Source organism: Symphalangus syndactylus, chromosome 13, assembly GCF_028878055.3.
Source record: "Symphalangus syndactylus isolate Jambi chromosome 13, NHGRI_mSymSyn1-v2.1_pri, whole genome shotgun sequence".
NCBI lineage: Eukaryota > Metazoa > Chordata > Mammalia > Primates > Hylobatidae > Symphalangus > Symphalangus syndactylus.
Genome location: NC_072435.2, coordinates 46232439 through 46253505, shown reverse-complemented (window position 1 = coordinate 46253505; position 21067 = coordinate 46232439). Strand labels below are relative to the sequence as shown.

Sequence of the window (21067 nt, the reverse complement as noted above, 5' to 3'; positions counted from 1 at the left end):
GGTGTTGCCCGGGCTGGAGTGCGGTGGCGTGGTCTGGCCTCGCCGCACCCTCTACCCCCCGGCCGCCTGCCTTGGCCTGCCAGGGTGCTGGGATTGCAGCCCCTGCCCGGCCGCCGCCCCATCTGGAAGATGGGGAGAGCCTCTGCCCGGCCGCCCCGTCTGGGAAGTGAGGAGCGCCTCTGCCCGGCCACCCACCGTCTGGGAAGTGAGGAGCGCCTCTGCCCGGCCACCCACCGTCTGGGAAGTGAGGAGCGCCTCTGCCCGGCCGCCCCGTCTGGGAAGTGAGGAGCGTCTCTGCCCGGCCACCCACCGTCTGGGAAGTGAGGAGCGCCTCTGCCCGGCCACCCACCGTCTGGGAAGAGAGGAGCCCCTCTGCCCGGCCACCAACCGTCTGGGAAGTGAGGAGCGCCTCTGCCCGGCCACCCACCGTCTGGGAACTGAGGAGCGCCTCTGTCCGGCCACCCACCGTCTGGGAAGTGAGGAGCGCCTCTGCCCGGCCACCCACCGTCTGGGAAGTGAGGAGCGCCTCTGCCCGGCCGCCCCGTATGGGAAGTGAGGAGCGCCTCTGCCCGGCCACCCACCGTCTGGGAAGTGAGGAGCGCCTCTGCCCGGCCGCCCCGTCTGGGAAGTGAGGAGCGCCTCTGCCCAGCCACCCATCGTCTGGGAAGTGAGAAGCGCCTCTGCCCGGCCGCCCCGTCCGGGAAGAAGTGAGGAGCGCCTCTGCCCGGCCGCCCCGCCCGGGAAGAAGTGAGGAGCGCCTCTGCCCGGCCGCCCCGTCCGGGAAGAAGTGAGGAGCGCCTCTGCCCGGCCGCCCCGTCCGGGAAGAAGTGAGGAGTGCCTCTGCCCGGCCGCCCCCGTCCGGGAAGAAGTGAGGAGCGCCTCTGCCCGGCCGCCCCGTCTGGGAAGTGAGGAGCGCCTCTGCCCGGCCGCCCCGTCCGGGAAGAAATGAGGAGCGCCTCTGCCCGGGCGCCCCATCCGGGAAGAAGTGAGGAGCGCCTCTGCCCGGCCGCCCCATCCGGGAAGAAGTGAGGAGCGCCTCTGCCCGGCCACCCATCGTCTGGGAAGTGAGGAGCGCCTCTGCCCGGCCACCCACCGTCTGGGAAGTGAGGAGCGCCTTTGCCCAGCCACCCACCGTCTGGGAAGTGAGGAGCGCCTCTGCCCGGCCGCCCCGTCTGGGAAGTGAGGAGCGTCTCTGCCCGGCCGCCCCGTCTGGGAAGTGAGGAGTGCCTCTGCCCGGACACCCATCGTCTGGGAGATAAGGAGCGCCTCTGCCCGGCCGCCCATCGTCTGGGAAGTGAGGAGTGCCTCTGCCCGGCCACCCATCGTCTGGGAAGTGGGGAGCGCCTCTGCCCGACCACTCATCGTCTGGGAAGTGAGGAGCGCCTCTGCCCGGCCACCTATCGTCTGGGAAGAAGTGAGGAGCGTCTCTGCCTGGCCGCCCCGTCTGGGAAGTGAGGAGCCCCTCTGCCCGGCCGCCCCGTGTCTGGGAAGTGAGGAGCGCCTCTGCCCGGCCGCCCCGTCAGGGAAGAAGTGAGGAGCGCCTCTGCCCGGCCGCCCCGTCCGGGAAGAAGTGAGGAGCGCCTCTGCCCGGCCGCCCCTTCCGGGAAGAAGTGAGGAGCGCCTCTGCCCGGCCGCCCCGTCCGGGAAGAAGTGAGGAGCGCCTCTGCCCGGCCGCCTCGTCCGGGAAGAAATGAGCGCCTCTGCCCGGGCGCCCCGTCCGGGAAGAAGTGAGGAGCGCCTCTGCCCGGCCGCCCCGTCCGGGAAGAAGTGAGGAGCGCCTCTGCCCGGCCGCCCCGTCTGGGAAGTGAGGAGCGCCTCTGCCCGGCCGCCCCGTCCGGGAAGAAATGAGGAGCGCCTCTGCCCGGGCGCCCCGTCCGGGAAGAAGCGAGGAGCGCCTCTGCCTGGCCGCCCCGTCCGGGAAGAAGTGAGGAGCGCCTCTGCCCGGCCGCCCCGTCGGGAAGAAGTGAGGAGCGCCTCTGCCCGGCCGCCCCGTCTGGGAGGTGAGGAGCGCCTCTGCCCGGCCACCCATCGTCTGGAAAGTGAGGAGCGCCTCTGCCCGGCTGCCCCATCTGGGAAGTGAGGAGTGCCTCTGCCCGGACACCCATCATCTGGGAGATAAGGAGCGCCTCTGCCCGGCCGCCCATCGTCTGGGAAGTGAGGAGCGCCTCTGCCCGGCCACCCATCGTCTGGGAAGTGGGGAGCGCCTCTGCCCGGCCACCCATCGCCTGGGAAGTGAGGAGCGCCTCTGCCCGGCTGCCCCATCTGGGAAGTTAGGAGTGCCTCTGCCCGGCCACCCATCGTCTGGGAAGTGAGGAGCGCCTCTGCCCGGCCACCCATCGTCTGGGAAGTGAGGAGCGCCTCTGCCCGGCCACCTATCGTCTGGGAAGAAGTGAGGAGCGTCTCTGCCTGGCCGCCCCGTCTGGGAAGTGAGGAGCCCCTCTGCCCGGCCGCCCCGTGTCTGGGTAGAAGTGAGGAGCTCCTCTGCCTGGCCGCTCCGTCTGGGAGGTCTACCACGGAGGCCAGAAGCAATGTAGGGGCTGGACGTGGTGGCTCACGCCTGTGGTCCCGGCACTCTGGGGGGCGAGGCGGGTTGATCACTTCGGACTAGGAGTTCGAGACCAGTCTGGCCAACTTGGCGAAACATGAAGAATACAACAGACAAACCAACCAACCAACTCAGTGACAACAAAACAGGTCTACCCTGGAGTCATACTCTAATTTTTTCTATTTTCCTCCCTTTCTGATCCTTTATCCCACTTTCTTTTTCTTCCTCTTCCTTCTCCCTCTTCTTTGTCAAATAGAGGATTGAGTTATTATCACTGATCCATATAAAGTCCCTCTCTCATTTATTTTAACTCCCACCCCCATTTCTATTCCCCGACTTCCCATGTGCAACCTTCCTAATATGTTTGATACGCATCTTTTTGTTTGTATGTATTTTTAGAAAATGTTTATTGTTTTTGTATGCAAAAAAAAATTAATAAAAAAAAAAAGCTGACAGAACATGAAAATAAGTAGACAGTTTACTTGGGTCAAGTTTAAGGATTATAACCTGGGAGCAAAAATTCAAGTTGCCTGGAATCTGCATTTTGATTACCAGCAGTTACAAGATGATTTGTAAAGACAAGATGACAGGGACAGAGAGTGGGCTGATACAAAGTTGATTGTCAGAAGTTTTTATTTATTTACAGAAATAACATCGATTATTGATTACATATATTATTATAGTTTAGGGTACAGGATATAGTGTCTAATGTGGCATTATTAGTTTAATTTATAATTAACTTGTGGCAATAGTGAACAGTTTCAAGAGATGAACACATAGTTCAAAGGGGGGAGAAAGACATAACAGTACTTTCATTTTAATGTCTGAGTTTCATAACCAAAGGGACTTGCATTTCTTAGATAAGTTTTTTTTCCCCCCAAATCTCAAGACCTGGATTCAAAATTTGGAGCTTCAAGTTTAGGGCCTGAATGACTGGAGTAGCCACAGGTGTTTACCTGTACATTTGTGAGAATTTAGCAAGAGGAGGAAGAGGAAAGTGGAGATTCTCATGTCTACATGTCTACTTAGTGCACACATGTTACTCTGATTGGGTTTCTGGGCTCCATAGTTTCTGAATCAGTTTCAGATCTGAAGATACAAGAGTCACTGAAAAAGGTAAAATGATTAATTGCTGCCCTGTGAAGTTTGTAGAAATTGGGTCTAGCCTCTCTAGAAGTGACAGTAGAGGAACTATCAATACCAAATAGGCAGAGACAAAATTCCACGTGCATATTTAAGGGACAGCATGCATTTTGCTGCACAAGTGTGAGCTGACTCAAAGTCTGAGAGGGAAAGTCCCCTCTACAGTAAATTCTGGTTGGCACCTTATGTGTTTATATCATGTCTGGTAATTCTAGACACTCTGTGGAAACAATAATTAAAAGAAAAATTTTCTCTATTTTTAGAGAAACTTCACAATAATAGAACAGAAAGAAAATTGTTTTATTACACAACTAAACTTGAATGTGACATACATCATCATCAATCTGCTTAAGAGACTGCAAAGTCAGAAAGATGGTCATCATAATTAGTCCACAAGCAGAAGAATTTTCAGCACCATGTCATATATAGTTCATCCTAAATTCACCTGGATATTGAAGAGGCCATCTGTGTACACTAATTGCTTATATTCAATGACAAATAAACTTTTCACATCGTCATAACAGGAGTTGGTTTAGCAGCTTGAAGCCAGGTGCCTGCTGAAGCTAGGCTTTCACTCTGCTACAAAAATGGCTGAATAGTGTTCTTTTTGGCTGTTTACATTTTAGAGCAGTGGCTCTGTACTCCCTGGCACTGGGCTACAGCACTCCTGTTTACTTCCTCCTAGTTGCTAGTGTCCTCTCTTGACCTCTACCATCTGCCACTGAGGCACAGCCGAAAGCACAGCTCACATTTTATGTGAACCCCATTTGCCACAGCAGCACTCTACTGTCACATCAGAGAGTGACATCTGAGCTGCAGGAGGAGAGCCTGCAGGCGTTGTGGATAGAATTTCACCTTCACAATAATCGGAATGTGAGCAGTGTTTCAGCCTCAGTTTCTACTTATAATGGTGACATGGAAAAAATACTTCTGAATTTTCAGCATGAGTCCAGATAGACATACCTTCAAAAGTTCTCACTGTGACAGCCCACCTCATTCAGACACCATGGGATACTAATAGGATTTCTGAAACAGACACCCAAAGCATTAGAGAGAAAACCAAATCTCCATCTCAGCAAGATTTTTTTTTTTTTGAGATGGAGTTTCGCTCTTGTTGCCCAGGCTAGAGTGCAATGGTGCGATCTTGGCTCACAGCAACCTCCACCTCCTGGGTTCAAGCCATCCTCCTGCCTCAGCCTCTGGAGTAGCTGGGATTACAGGCATGCACCACCATCCCTGGCTAATTTTTGTATTTTTAGTAAAGAAGGGGTTTCTCCATGTTGGTCAGGCTGGTCTCGAACTCTGGACCTCAGGTGATCCACCCACCTCGGCCTCCCAAAGTGCTGGGATTAGAGGCGTGAGCCACCGCACCAGGCCAGCAAGATTATTTTGAAAGAAAAAAGTTCAAAAGATCTTAAGAAAAAGCTCAGGTTATATATAAGATTGATCATCAGCCAGAAAATATGCCCCTAAAAGTAATTTATTTCTAAACACCCAAAGTACACAGCTACTCTCAGTATGATAAACATGAGCATTATGAAGAAAGAGGACAGATTTTCAGAAAAATTTTATAAAGTTTCTTTTCCATCTCTGCTGCTGTCTCATTTTCTAGCCATTGAATGGGGGTTCTATATGGAAATCATCTGTCAACTTCCAACAACACTGTTTCATGAAGAAACAGAATCTGACTGTGTTCATATAGTGGAATATATTAGAGCTTGTAACATAGTTAACTGAAGAGCTATTATGGTTTTTGGTGGCCACATCACCTGTCTTTGTCCTGTAATAGCAGCGTTCCAATTTAGTGAAACAAAAGATATTAAAATTGTGTTGACTCATAATGATCCCTATTGAATAAAGTAATAAACACGTCAGACTAACATCTACTGTAACACTTTGGTAGTAAATTTTCTTTGGATATTAGATATAAATAAGTATGAATATTTTAATGTACTAGTAGTAATATATGTAGCATTTAAAAAAATTGCAACTATACTTCAGTTAAAACACTTTATATTTCTAAAGTATAAATAACAATATTAAAATAACCATTTAAGCAATTCATTCAAAATAAGTATTGCGGCTTTATATTCATACTATTGCAGAATATACTGTTTATGGCTCATACTTGTAATTCCAGCACTTTGGGAGGCTGTGGTGGGTGAATCACCTGAGGTCAGGAGTTCAAGATCAAGCTGGCGAACATGGTAAGACCCCATCTCTGCTAAAAATACAAAAGCTTAGCCAGGTGTGGTGATGCATGCCTGTAATCCCAGTTACTCGGGAGGCTGAGGCAGGAGACTCACTTGAACCCAGGAGGCAGCAGCTGCAGTGAGCTGAGATCATGCCACTGTACTGCAGCCTGAGCAACAGAGTGAGACTCTGTCTCAAAAAAAAAAAAAAAAAACTGTTAAATTTATATGAATGCAGGTTGTCCGCAAATACTACACATAACTATGCTAATTGTTCTGAAGTAATAAATAGAAAGCAAGGTACAACTACAGACTCCACTGTTCAGTTTACACACTGAACTGTTTTTGCTTTTGCAGTATAAGCACTTCAGCCTGCAAATATTTGATAATTAACTTGAATAATCAGGTTTCTGTCAATGGAACTTAGCATCTTTTAGTCTTTATCATTCGGTATTGCTATATTTAATCCTATTTTTGTGCTAAGCTTCTGTGTGCTCTTAAAATGAGCTTTTATCTAAACAAATCTGTGTCTATTTTGAAGGACTAAAAATGGAAAAAATAAACTTTTCAGAAGCCGAAACAAATCAATAAATCTGAAGTACTAGATAAAGACAATCTGGGGTCAGAAAAAAACTACAAAAACTTTAGCTGTTAATGTGATTTACAGATATGTTTTAAAAAGCAGAAAAAACATCTACGTATAATCTAAATCCCTAAGGAAAAGGGAGAATGGCAAAATTTTTTTTGGAACTTTTTAAGGAATTTTTGAACTCTTGGACACCTGAATTTTGCACACTAGATGCACTTGAAAGAATCTTTATGGGGGAAAAAGCAGAAGAGAAAAAGATGTTATAAAAAAATCCATGAATGCAAAAGACCAACAGAATAGAGAGCCCAGAAATAATGCCATCCTCCTACAACCATCAGATTTTTGCCAAAGCTGACGAGAGGAATGTGGGAAGAATTACTTATTTCATAAATGGTGCTCAAATAACTACCTAGCACTATGTAGAAGACTGAAACTGGACTCCTTCATTACATCATATACAAAAATCAACTCAAGACAAATTAAACACTAAAATGAAAAACTTAAAATTATAAGAAACCAAGGCTGGGCACGGTGGCTCACGCTTGTAATCCCAGCACTTTGGGAGGCCGAGGCGGGCGGATCACGAGGTCAGGAGATCGAGACCACGGTGAAACCTCGTCTCTACTAAAAATGCAAAAAAAAATTAGCCGGGCGTGGTGGCGGGCACCCGTAGTCCCAGCTACTTGGGAGGCTGAGGCAGGAGAATGGTGTGAACTCGGGAGGTGGAGCTTGCAGTGAGCCGAGATCGTGCCACTGCACTCCAGCCTGGGCGACAGAGCGAGACTCCATCTCAAAAAAAAAAGAAACCCTGAAAAATAACTAGGAAATACCATTCTAGACACAGAAACTGGCAAAGACTTCATGATGAAGCTACAAAAAGCAACTGTAACAAAAGCAAAAATTGACAAATGGGACCTATTTAAACTAAAGAGGTTTTCACAGCAAAGGAAACTGAGTAAACAGACAATCTACCAAATAAAAGAAAATATTTGCAAACTGCCTCTGACAAAGGTCTAATATCCAGAATTTGTTAAGAACTTAAACAATTTTACAAGAAAAACCAAACAACCTCATTAAAAAGTAGGCAAAAAAAACATGAACAGATGCCTTTCAAAAGCAGGCATACAGTCAGAATGGCTATTTTTAAAAAGTCAAAAAGTAACAGATACAGGCAAGGTTGCAGAGAAAGGAGATGCTTATACTCTGCTGGTGGGAGTGTAAATTAGTTCAACAACTGTAAAAAGCAGTGTGGCGATTCCTCACAGAACTAAAAACAGAATTATCATTTAACCCAGAAACCTTATGATTGGGTATATATACCCTGTCAGGCCTCTGAGCCCAAGCCAAGCCATCGCATCCCCTGTGACTTGCACTTATATGCCCAGATGGCCTGAAGTAACTGAAGAATCACAAAAGAAGTGAAAATGGCCGGTCCTTGCCTTAACTGATGACATTCCACCCAAAAGAAGTGAAAATGGCCGGTCCTTGCCTTAAGTGATGACATTACCTTGTGAAAGTTCTTTTCCTGGCTCATCCTGGCTCAAAAACCTCCCCCACTCAGCACCTTGTGACCTCCACTCCTGCCCACCAGAGAACAAACCCCCTTTGACTGTAATTTTCCTTTACCTACCCAAATCTTATAAAACGGCCCCACCCCATCTCCCTTCGCTGACTCTCTTTTCAGACTCAGCCCGCCTGCACCCAGGTGATTAAAAGCTTTTATCGCTCACACAAAGCCCGTTTGGTGGTCTCTTCACACAGACGCACATGAAATACCCAAAGAAATATAAATTATTATATTATAAAGACACAGCCACATGCATGTTCACTGCAGCACTATTCACAATAGCAAAGACATGGACAGGCCATAAATGCCTGTCAATGGTAGACTGAATAAAGAAAATACGGTATGGTCAGATGTGGTGGCTCATGCCTGTAATCCTAGCACTTTGGGAGGCTGAGGCTTGGTGGATTGCCTGAGCTCAGAAGTTTGAGACCAGCCTGGCAACATGGCAAAATTCTGTCTCCACGGAAAAAAAAAAAAAAAAAAAAAAAAATTGGCCAGGTGTGGTAATACATATGTGTAGTTTCAGCTACTTGGGAGGATGAGGTAGGAGACAATTCATTGAGCCTGGGAGGCTGAGGCTAAAGTAAGCCAATATCATGCCATGGCACTCTAGCCTGGGTCATAAGTGAGACCCTGTCTCCAAAAATAAAAGATTTAGTAAAAACAAAATATGGTACATAAACATCATGGAATACTCTGTGGCTATTTAAAAAAAAAAAAAAGATCATGTTCTTTGCAATAACATTGATGAAGCTGGAGACCATTATTCTTAGAAAACTAATGCAGAAATAGAAAACCAAATGCATGTTGTTATTTACAAGGGACAGCTAAGTAATAAGAACACATAAACACAAAGAGAAAAACAACAGACACTGAGGCCTAGTTGAGGGTGGAGGGTGGGAGGAGTAAGAGGATCAGAAAATATACCTGTTTGGTGCTATGCTTAGTACCACAGTGAAAAAATAATCTGCACACCAAATCCCCATAACATAATTTCAGCTGTATAACAAACCCACATGTGTACCCCAAACCAAAAATAAAAGCTAAAAGAAAAAAAAAATCCCTGAGTGGGAGAGAGCGCAATGTAGGTGAAAGGATTATGAACAGGTGGTCCAGACCCTAGATTGGTGGAGAAAACAGGTTGCTGCTGCAGATTCAGTGTCTGGGGGTTGAGATATGCCAGGGGACTTGTAGACACTTGTGGGTTCTTCGAAAAAAACACAGACCAAAAATGCCACGGTGAGGTTCCTGAGGGTAGTGCGTAGTTCTGGGAGAAGTGTGGACATGTCAATGTCTAGTGTGTGTGTTTTTGTGAGTGGGTGGGAATCCTGTGGTGGCAGCTGTGAGAAAAGGGAGTCTGTCATCAGAGCTCCTTTTCTCTTAGTTTTCAGTCCTCTGTCACCCTGGGAGAAGACCTGGAATTGCAGGACAATGGGCAGTGTGACAGCCTGTGTACAGGAGAGCAGAGCCTCCCATTCCTAAACACCCAGGGTTTTATTCCAGGCCAGGCCTCCATGATATCTTTTTTCTGGCACCAAATCTGTAGTTTGCTGAACATCGAACAATTCTCCAACACCAACTCATTGTCTTAACATTTGAATTCTGACACCACACACAGTCAGCACAGACCCTGATTCAGGGCTCAGTCCCACAACACTGTCCTCACTGCAGATGCCAGCCACAAACCCCATGGGCCCATCTATGCTTCTGAGCTACTGTTTAAAAATTGAGGACTCCTATCACCTCCATGAAGTTCAATAATTTGGTAGAGCTACTCACAGAACTCAGCAAAACACTGTAGTTATGTTTACCGGTTTCATATATAAGATGCAGCCCAGGAAAAGCCAAATGGAAGAAACGCATAGAACAAAGAAAAGAGATGGGGAAAGATGAAACACATAGATAATCCTGGAAAATATTTGTGATTAATACAATTCTCCATCCTTTGTGTGCTCCAGAAACAGTTTATAGAAAAACACTCTTTCCCTTATGACTTAGTGCTCTCTTTTCTTACCTATCACACAGCCAGACACACATTCTGCACATTTTCTCCTATTTCTCATTAAAAAAAAAAAAATCAGCCAAATTTGTCTTCAGTGGTCAAAATATTTCCTTTTTGTGTGTGTGTGTGTGTGTGTGTGTGCCAGAATCTCACTCTGTTGCCCAGGCTGGAGTGCAGCAGCACAATCTCAGTTCACTGCAACCTCTGCCTGCAGGGTTCAAGCAATTCTCCTGCCTCAGCCTCCCAAGTTTCTAGGATTACAAGCACCCGCCTAGTTTTTGTATTTGTAGTAGACGCAGGGTTCCACCATGTTGGCCAGGCTGGTCTTGAACTCCTAACCTCAGGTGAGCTGCCTGCCTCTGCCTCCCTAAGTGCTTGGATTACAGGCGTGAGCCACCGTGCCTGGCCTGAAATATTTTTTTGTTTGTTTGTTTTCAGACAGAGTCTCACTCTGTCGCCAGGCTGGAGTGCCGTGGCTTTATCTGGCTCACTGCAACCTCTGCTTCTCGGGTTCTAGCGATTCTCCTGCCTCAGCCTCCCGAGTAGCTGGGAATACAGGTGCGCGCCAACACGCCGAGTTAATTTTTGTATTTCTAGTAACGATGGAGTTTCACCACGTTGGCCAGAATGGTCTCCATCTCCTGACCTCGTGACCTGCCCCCCTTGGCCTCCCAAAGTGCTGGGATTACAGGCATAACCCACAGGGCTAGGCCTAAAATAAAATATTTCCTCATCAAACTTTACTTAGGTTTATCTCCCTCCCTCAGGCTCCTGAACTTTGAGCTACCCTCACTCTGAGTCAACATATAGCCCCACTTTACATCCCTCCTAAGAACATGGTGATTTCAGGGTGAGACATTCTCTGATGTAAAATCTGACTTTTTCACCCTCCATTTGCCATTCCCTTCCCACCTCCTTTCTAATCTTGTTTGCTCCTCCCTAGGGAGAAAAGCCCTTTTCTGCCTACATTTTTGCAAGCCATAAAGATCTTATAGTTAGTTGGTACTTCCTCCTGTTCTAACACTTTTTTGAAATTCATTTTTTACATAAATTAACGTTTTTATTTTACAAAGTCTAAAATGTTCCTCAAAACAATAACAACTTCATCATCAGTAAGATCCTCCCAAAGGCCGGGCGCGGTGGCTCACGCCTGTAATCCCAGCACTTTGGGAGGCCGAGGCGGGTGGATCATGAGGTCATGAGATCGAGACCATCCTGGCTCACATGGTGAAACCCTGTCTCTACTAAAAAAATTTTTTTAAATTAGCCGGGCGTGGTGGTGGGTGTCTGTAGTCCCAGCTACTCGGGAGGCTGAGGCAGGAGAATGGCGTGAACCCAGGAGGCGGAGCTTGCAGTGAGTCGAGATCGAGCCACTGCACCCCAGCCTGGGCGACAGAGCGAGACTCTGTCTCAAAAAAAAAAAAAGAGAAAAAAAAAGATCCTCCCAGCTTTCTTTCATCTTAACCTTAACTGCATCTGCTTGTGGGGCCCCAGCTTTCTGGGCTCTGTAGCTTTTATCAGAATAACGCCTCCTTCCATGGCTGCGGTGAATAGGCTGGGACATCTGCAGGGGAAACTCCCCAGAAAAAGCTAAATAGGACTTTATAAACTCCTGTTGGCTGGGCCCTGTGGCTCCTGCCTGTAATCCTAGCACTTCGGGAGGCCAAAGCAGGCAGATCACCTGAGGTCGGGAGTTCGAGACCAGCCTGACCAACATGGAGAAAACCCGTCTCTACTAAAAACACAAAATTAGCCAGGCATGATGGTGCATGCCTGTAATCCCAGCTACTTGAGAGGCTGAGGCAGGAGAATCGCTTGAACCCAGGAGGTGGAGATTTCAGTGAGCCATGATCGCGCCACTGTACTCCACCTGGGCAACAAGAGCAAAACGCAAAACTGTCAAAAAAAAAAAAAAAAAAAAAAAAAAAACCTTCTGTTTTAGGCTTAATATTAGCCTTAGCTTGGAGTCACTAGGTTCAAGCTTTTTCATGTCAGATTTATTCACTTGGTTTTTGAAACTCAGTGTTTGAAAAATCCGTGAAATTACTCAAACACAGTGTTTACATAAGGGAAGGAAATTTTAAGATGTCTATTTTCTTTTTTTAGACGGAGTCTCACTCTGTCACCAAGGCTGGAGTACAATGGCAAGATCTCGGCTCACTGCACCTCACCTCCCAGGTTCAAGCAATTCTTGTGCCTCAGCCTCCCAAGTAGCTGGGATTACAGGCGCCTGCCACCAACCCCGGCTAATTTTTGTATTTTTAGTAGAGACGGGGTTTCACCATGTTGGCCAGGCTGGCCTAGAACTCCTGACCTTTTGATCCACCCGCCACGGCCTCACAAAGTGCTGGGATTACAGGCATCAGCCACTGCGCTGGGCCAGGAAGGGGAATTTAACCCTAACGCAGTTCCGGTTTTTGTGTCCTTCCCATATTGGCTGGGGTCCGACCGCACAATCTAAGCTGATCCCGGTTGGGCTAGACACAAACTTTTTCCAAATAGGGTAAACGCGCGATGTTTTGAGAAAAGGAGAATGGGGAAGAAGAAGAGGTAGGGTTGATTTACAATTTTTACAACTTATACCCAGGAAGTTGAGTCTTTGAAGAGGAACTTAGTTGCCCTAACAACTCCTCAAGTGATCCGCCCGCCTCGGCCTCCCAAAGTGCTGGGATTACAGGAGTGAGCCACCTTGCCCAGCTCCATAAATTCTTAATAGGAGAAAAGAGAAACTGTGAACCCAATGCACTAAAGCTCTTCCCATTCGTGAACCCACACTCCAAGTCAGGATTCTCCCCTGACGACTCTCCCGTGGTCTCTGCGCAATCTGGGAGAGAAGCGCCGCTGCGGGTGCGGAGCTGCCCAGGGAGGGCTCCAGGCCAGGGCACAGTCACCGCGCAGTGAAGAGACAGGACGCCTGGGGGCTGCGCTATTAGCGCAGCCGCCATCTTATGGCTGAAGGGAACTGAGGCCGAGCTGGGCAAGGAGAACTCCGGCGCAGATTGTGGAGCTGACTACGGGGATACCTGAGTCCCGCCACCATCACTTTCCGCCGGTTCCAACCAGCCCCTCCCCCTCGCTTGGGATGTGGGACCGGCGCTCTCACCATTTCTAGGCTTCCAGGGGTCCTGGTGTCTTAGCTGTGGATCTCCCAATACCTGCAGGTAACAGGGCCACAGAGGCTGGGCCTGTAGAAGCACAGGACACAGAGTAGCGAAGAGGAGACTTGGAGCTCCAGGTGCACCGAGAGACAAAGGACCCGCCAAACCAGAAGCCGCCCTGTTCTTTCCGGCTGTGTGCCTGATTGGACGTTTCTAGCCCAGCGTCCCTGATTGGATAATGCTTAAGGCCCCGCCCCCTCAGGACCTGAGTGACGGAAGATGAGATCAGATGCCGGGCTGAGTGAAGAAGAGTAACAGTCTAAGCTGCAGCCTTTTCAGTCAGGGCGTCCTCCCTGAGCTGAGCCACGTCCACCCCAGAGCAGGGGAACATGCTATCTCTTTTTTACTCTCTCTTTTTGAATGTATTGAAAAGGTGAACAGAAGTATTTTGTTGTCATATTAATAATACTGTTGGAAGTAAAGTGTTCGGTGTCGCAAAGTGAAACCAGTACTCAGGCAAAAGTTTTTTTAGTAAGGCAATTTACTTCTGCAGAAGGTTTTTGTTTGCATTAATCACGATCGCAAGAGCACCCTGAACAAAGGAGGGAAGGGGGTTTTTATTTTTAACGTAAAGTCTCTACCTCTGTGTTACTCCCCCATGGGCTGGGGTCGGACCGCACAATCTAAACTGACCCGATTGGCTATTTGTAAATATTTTTCCAAATAAGGAAGGGAAGGGGCATGTATAAGTCACAGTGGTGGGACGTGTGGTTTTGAAGGGTGGAAAGGGTGCAGAGTGAGTAATCAAGGGAACAGATGTGAGTTATTGATTAGAGCTGTCGGGAAGGAAGGTTGTTGCAGTAACTAGGGGCAAGGAGGCATGAAGAACAAGAAAGTTGAGTTTGAGAACAAAGAACAAGAAAATTAAGACTAAACCTTTGAAGAGGAATTTTATTGTATTTTACAATTTCCCCGTTTTAATTTTTATAATAAAAAAAAATTTTTTTTTTGCGATGGAGTTTTGCTCTTGTTGCCTAGGCTGGAGTGCAATGGCACGATGTTGGCTCACTACAACATTTGCCTCCCAGGTTCAAGCAATTCTCCTGTCTCAGCCTCCCGAGTAGCTGGGAGTACAGGCGTGTGCCACCATGACCAGCTAATTTTGTATCTTTAGTATAGATGGGGCTTCTTCATATTTGTCAGGCTGGTCTCTAAGTTGTGACCTCCGGTGATCCGCCCTCATCAGCCTCTCAAAGTGCTGGGATTACAGGAGTGAGCCACCGCGACCGCACGCTTTTTAAAACTTTTTAAACATACCTTTGCTTTGTTGTTTGACTTGACCTTGTAAAAGGAAAAGTTTATCTGAATAAGGTGGAGGAGAACTAAGGGAGGTTTTCGTAAGTGTTGTTTTTATAAGTCTTTGTACTAGCCCACGGATGCATGGTATGACACAACACCCAACAAGAATTAGTACACCTATTACAACTGTAAGAGAAGTAAGAATTAAGGCTATGTTTTTTTTCATTTACTGAATCACCTCTCTAGCCATTCTGAAAACGTGTTATTGACGCCAGAATTTTTAGCTAATTCATTGGATAAAGTGGTAAGTTCGTGTAAGGCCCTCGTTATGTTCCCATTGGGGGCAGTATTGTTTGGGATGAAGGTACAACATTGAGTTTTAATCATAACACAAATTCCACCTTTTTCAGCTAATATTATGTCCAGGGCCATTTTGGTTTTCTAAGTTATCTGGCTAGTAGGCCTTAATTGGTTGGCTATTTCTTTGACAGCATTTCTGGTGTAATTAATAAACCAATATTGATTATAATAGATGTGATTTATCTATCTAATCTACATTTTTATTAATAGTTACTCGTGGAAACACTGATTTAAATCCTGCAGCTATTTGATCTTGGGCTTTGAATTCATCAGGTACCCCCCATGGGACTCCAGTTGTGTCTAAATAAACTTGAAAGTCAAAAGACCCATAAGGCGCTTCTCTTAGTTTACGGTGTTGTGGTTTTTCTTTTTCTAGTTGATGAAATGCCAGAGTGAAAGGGATAGCCAACTGGACAACAGTGCAAGTACCGTTCCAGTTACTTGGCAGAGTGTCCAGTAATGGTCCACCACAATACCACCATATATTTGCTCGAAGATGAACAAGGGCAGACTTACTGGTAAGATCTTGGAAAGGCTTAAGCTCACTGTATCCCATTCGGTCTCCAAGAAACGCCAAGTTTTCCCCTTGTCGTGAGAGACACGAGGTAAAATTGACACTAGGAGATGGAGGCTGGATGGCTCTTGGGGCCTGGCCCACAGGGTGTTGGACTTTAAGAAATAGCAGAAAGAGAGCTCAGCAGGATTTATTACCCTAGGCTGTGGGGTCTTGGAAAAGAGCTACTATACAGTTTATGCCTGGTCAACTAGAAGACCATCTGAGTGGGAAAGGGACAATTTGGGCCTCTGGCTGGCCATATGCACAAGCATAACAATTGCTTTTGCTTGCCGGGCGCGGTGGCTCACGCTTGTAATCCCAGCACTTTGGGAGGCCGAGGCGGGCGGATCACGAGGTCAGGAGATCGAGACCATGGTGAAACCCCGTCTCTACTAAAAATACAAAAAATTAGCCGGGCGTGGTGGCGGGCGCCTGTAGTCCCAGCTACTCGGAGAGGCTGAGGCAGGAGAATGGCGTGAACCCGGGAGGCGGAGCTTGCAGTGAGCCGAGATCGTGCCACTGCACTCCAGCCCGGGCGACAGAGTGAGACTCCGTCTCAAAAAAAAAAAAAAAAAAAAACAATTGCTTTTGCTTAATGTGTGCACAGAATATCTGATCCATTTTAACCAGGCATTTGTATCTTGGTATCTTGTTTTAATTGTTAAAGTTTGCCTTAAATTAGTTACTTTTACGATATCTATTTTAGCCTTATCACTGGGCATAGAAGATACGACAGTCTGGTTAGAAACGAGCTTAGGAGAAGAGAGGGAAGGAAGCGAAGAACATGAGGGATGATTAAACGCATTTTGAAAGACCCTTTGAGATTTGTGCCAGCCAAGTTGGGTCTTATGCCATAGAAGCAGCTCAAATCAAAGTGGGGTTAGGATCCGTAGAAGTTGAGGTGAGAATAGAAATTTGCACCGATTACATTGGTTAAACTGGCAATTGGAAGGAGTGTTTCCTTTAGCAAAGCAAATATATGGCTTTAAGGACATACAACCACTTGTTGATGAGGTCCAGCCCTGATATTCGGTTGTTTATAAAACATCATTCCAGCTGTGGCAGGCCTGTTTTTTTTTTTTCACATTTGTTAAAGAACAGGAGTCGTGTTAGGGGGAGCCTCTTGTCCAAAAGTGACAGAGATATTTCTCTGAGGCTGAGAGCTGTTTTTGACTCTGGAGATATTCACAAGGCATAATGAGGCAAGCACTAACGGGAATAGTTTAGGGTGAGCCCAACCTAGTTACATTAATAACGAGAGGATTAGCAATAGAAGGGGGAAAAGGAGAAGGAGTAACAGAACAGATGGAAGATAAGTAAACTTTTCTTAGCTTTAGTTTGGTAGGGTTCTCCCCTGGAACTATGGCCCATGATTCTGGAGAGGGTGTAGCAGGACGAGCCACAGACAAAACTCCTCAGACACCGAGTTAAAGAAGGAAGGGGTTTATTTGGCCAGGGGCATCGGCAAGACTCCTGTCTCAAGAGCTGAGCTCCCCAAGTGAGCAATTCCTGTCCCTTTTAAGAGTTCACAACTCTAAGGGGATGCGTGTGAGAGGGTCGTGATTGATTGAGCAAGCAGGGGGTACATGACTCGGGGCTGCATGCACTGGTAATTAGATCAGAACAAAACAGGATAGGGATTTTCACAGTGCATTTCTATATGTCTGTAATCTATAGATAACATAACTGATTAGGTCAGGGGTTGATCTTTAACTACCAGGCCCAGGGTGTGGCGCCGGGCTGTCTGCTTGTGGATTTCATTTCTGCTTTTTAGTTTTTACTTTTTCTTTCTTTGGAGGCAGAAATTGGGCATAAGACAATATGAGGGGTGGTCTCCTCCCTTATTCCCCCACTTTGAGACTCTCACTCAATAGTGGGAGTTCTCACTTTTATTTTTACTACCTATGTTTTCTTGCAAGATAGATTGATAGTGATACAAATGTTACACTTGTGCTGAAGCATTTTGGTGAACTAAGGTAGCAATGAAGCTTTTTATCATTTGAAGAAGTACAGGTAGCAAACAAGGGAGCAGTAAGCAGGTTCCTATTACTATTGTAACTTTTATTATAAGAGTTTTAAGTCCTCTTAGCGCTGGGAACCATTTTCTAAACATGTCCCAGGATCAAATCCATGCCACACTTGCATGGGCACATGTGCCAGTTTTGTCATATCTCTAACTATGTCTTCAACAACTTGCCCTTGATTATCTATGTGTAGGCAGCAATTAGTAAGGTTAAATTTCCTACAGACCTCTCCTTCAGCTGCTAGCAAGCACTCGAGAGCTAATCTATTTTGATATACAGCATTTCTTATCTGAGTTTCTTGCCAGGCCAGAATAGTCAAGGCTCTTCCAGTTTTATTAGTGATTATTTTTAAGACAGCTTGTAACCATATGATTCGGTTGATCATGTAAATGGGGGTCTGATATCCCCATGAGCCATCTTGTGCCTAAGTAGCAGGCCTATAATATTGTATGAGTCTCTCAGGGGGCCATTTATCATTTTTTCAATTTCCTATAGCTATGATTCTCTTTTCGCGGAAAGCATAGACAGGGAAGCCAAGGAGTTTGCCTGTTTTTATGGGCAGTAGGAAGAAAGATGGTTTAATAGTGCCAATAACACAACTACCTGCCTACTGGTCAGTAATTTGGCATAAGCTCTATGCCTACATATCCAGTATAATCCAGTGGGGGCTGTCCAGTCCCAGTGGGACTCCAGGTGGGTCCACACAGTTTGCAACTTTGGGAATTTACTAAATTTTCTCTCTGTGTGATTTGAACTCCATCAAGTGATTGTTTTTGTGGTACCATTATACCATTTCTGTCTCCAACAACTAAGTCATTCTACGGGGTGAGTGAATTCTTTTCCTTCTCTAGCTATGCAATATTGTTTAATAATTGAGGCTTTTAGGATCAGAAATTATCAGGGTGATTCTTTTGAGCCAAGATTCATTAGGAGCTGTTGGTACTAATTCTCGGGCTTCCCATGGCCATTGATCTCTTATTACAGCTTCTCCACATACATAACATGAAGTGACATTGAGAGACTGGGCTACATGCTTGGCTAATTGCAAAAACAAACTTCTTGTTTTTCCTGGAATTTCTGGTACTGGCACATTTAGTTCATCATAGAAAGTTTGAAACACTGGCTCAGGAGAGCCTTTGTCAACTTCTCCTCGAACCAAGATATTTACTCGAAGATCCAGTCTGGCCCCGTCAATTCCTAAGGTCACATGCTCCTCTTTTTTTCTAGCGAGGATCAAGGCAATTGGTTATTACTAGCTCTAAGGGGTTACATTGTCCCTTAGTACAGGAAGGGCCATTTTTTCCTTTCTGAAGGTGGGCTGGATTTTTTCATTTTTTTTTTTTTATCCAAGTGGCCTAAATGACACAAGACCAGTATTTACATTTATTTCCACACAGTTGTAATTTATGACAGTTGTATTTATTTTCTGCCATATAGCCTTTTTTCTAATTAAGAGAATCACACCTTATTCCTAACTTATTACTATTAATGACAGCACAGGCATCAAATTTTAAGGTGACTTGTTTGGGCACCCCTTTTTCTTCTGTTTTGGCTAACACTTTACTCATATCAATTATGAGCCCCAACAAGTCCTCAGTCCTTAATCTTACTTAAAAAACTGTGGTCATGGGAGGTTCAGATGGGTCATAACACACATCAGGTTGGTCATTTCCTGGGCTACATACCTTGTATAGAATAACATTATACAAACAAGTTCTTTTTAGAGTTCCAGTACACTTATAATAACTATAAAATAATAGGACCGTCCTTCCTTCCTTCGTTCCTTTCTTTCTTTCTTTCCTTTCTTTTTGTTGAGACGGTCTCCCTCTGTTGCTCAGGCTGCAGTGTAGTGGCGTGATCTCGGCTCACTGCAACTTCCCTGCCTCGGGCTCCCGTGATTCTCCTGCCTCAGCCTGCCGGGTGCCTGGGATTGCAGGTGCGCACCGCCATGCGTGGTTGGTTTTTGTATTTTGGTGGAGACAGGGTTTCGCCGTGTTGGCCAGGCTGGTCTCCAACTCCTGACCTCGAGTGATCTGCCCGCCTTGGCCTCCCGAAGTGCTGGGATTACAGACGGAGTCTCACTCAATGTTCAATGTTGCTCAGGCTGGAGTGCAATGGCGTGATCTCAGCTCGCTACAACCTCCACCTCCCAGCCACCTGCCTTGGCCTCCCAAAGTGCTAAGATTACAGCCTCTGCCCGGCCGCCACCCCATCTAGGAAGTGAGGAGCATCTCCGCCTGGCTGCCCATTGTCTGGGAAGTGAGGAGCGCCTCTGCCCAGCTGCCACCCGGTTCAGGAAGTGAGGAGCATCTCTGCCTGGACACCCATCGTCTGGGAAGTGAGGAGCGCCTCTGCCCGGCCACCGCATCTGGGAAGTGAGGAGCGCCTCTGCCTGGCAGCCCCGTCTGGGAAGTGAGGAGCGCCTCTGCCCGGCCGCCCATCATCTGGGAAGTGAGGAGCGTCTCTGCCCGGCTGCCACCCCGTCTGGGAAGTGAGGAGCGCCTCTGCCTGGCTGCTGTGCAACCTTCCAAGTATGAAGTGACAGCCTTTCTGCAGGTGTACCCAACAGCTCCGAAGAGACAGCGACCATCGAGAATGGGCCATGATGACGATGGCGGTTTTGTCGAAAAAGAAAAGGGGAAAATGAAGGGAAAAGAAAGAGAGATCAGACTGTTACTATGTCTGTGTAGAAAGAAGTAGACATAGGAGACTCCATTTTGTTCTGTACTAAGAAAAATTCTTCTGCCTTGGGATGCTGTTAATCTATAACCTTACCCCCAACCCCGTGCTCTCTGAAACATGTGCTGTGCCAACTCAGGGTTAAATGGATTAAGGGCTGTGCAAGATGTGCTTTGTTAAACAGATGCTTGAAGGCAGCATGCTTGTTAAGAGTCATCACCACTCCCTAATCTCAAGTACCCAGGGACACAAACACTGCGGAAGGCTGCAGGGACCTCTGCCTAGGAAAGCCAAAGACCTTTGTTCACGTGTTTATCTGCTGACTTTCTCTCCACTATTATTCTATGACCCTGCCACATCCCCCATCTCCAAGAAACACCCAAGAATGATCAATAAATACTAAGGGAACTCAAAAAAATCATAATAATAATAGGACCATAGCAACCTTTTGTCCTACCTCAGTACTTGATGTATACACCAGGAACAGTCCTCAGTCTGAGAAAGGTCAGTTGAAGTCCTTACTGTACAAGTCCAAATTTTAAGGAAAATGAGTCCCGCAATGAGTTTTCTCATGCTTCAGCCGTGTGTGGACCAGTCAGCTTCCGGGTGTGACTGATGCAGGGCTTGTCGTCTTTTTCAGAGTCACTTTGCAGGGGTTGGCGAAGCTGCTCCCATCCATGTACCACTCACAGTCTACTGATGTTTAAGGATGGTCTTGGAGGTTGGGCCTGCTAGAATAAACTGAGTCCAACACCTCTACACAGTTATGTTCAACTGGGCTCTCTGATCCTGGGAGTAAGGTGGCAGGGTTCAAGTCATTGCAAACTTCAATGGTTATGTGGGGATTTCCACAGAGCAAGTTTGGTACCTAGTTAGTCTAGCATTCATTAGCCAACGATGTCCTTTGGTATGCATGAAAGTCACCACATCATGGGGGGGCCTTTATGTTCAGGTTTTGCCTGAGTCAGCTTATCCACTTCTTGTGCCAGCAGGCCAGTTGCTGCCAAGGCCTT

The 21067-nt window shown here is 46.9% G+C and overlaps 1 protein-coding gene and 1 long non-coding RNA gene across 4 annotated transcripts in view; one reads left to right on the top strand and one right to left on the bottom strand.

Annotated features, from left to right (window-relative positions):
- LOC129459389 (zinc finger protein 93-like) overlaps positions 1-21067 on the bottom strand; it is a 116362-nt gene that overhangs the window by 22642 nt on the left and 72653 nt on the right. The window contains exon 1 of one of the 3 annotated variants that reach the window (XM_063616234.1): positions 13142-13325. The exons of 1 other annotated variant lie outside the window; for it this stretch is intronic. In XM_063616234.1, the coding sequence (XP_063472304.1) occupies positions 13142-13144 (3 nt within the window). In that variant the 5' untranslated portion in view covers positions 13145-13325. Of the gene's footprint in view, positions 1-13141; positions 13326-21067 lie in introns of those variants that run through there. One more of the 3 variants, XM_055236095.2, reaches the window with a different exon arrangement.
- On the top strand, positions 13281-19586 carry LOC134732312 (uncharacterized). Its single transcript, XR_010115346.1, has 3 exons — positions 13281-13569; positions 15172-15313; positions 19479-19586. It is a non-coding gene; the product is annotated as an uncharacterized lncRNA (long non-coding RNA).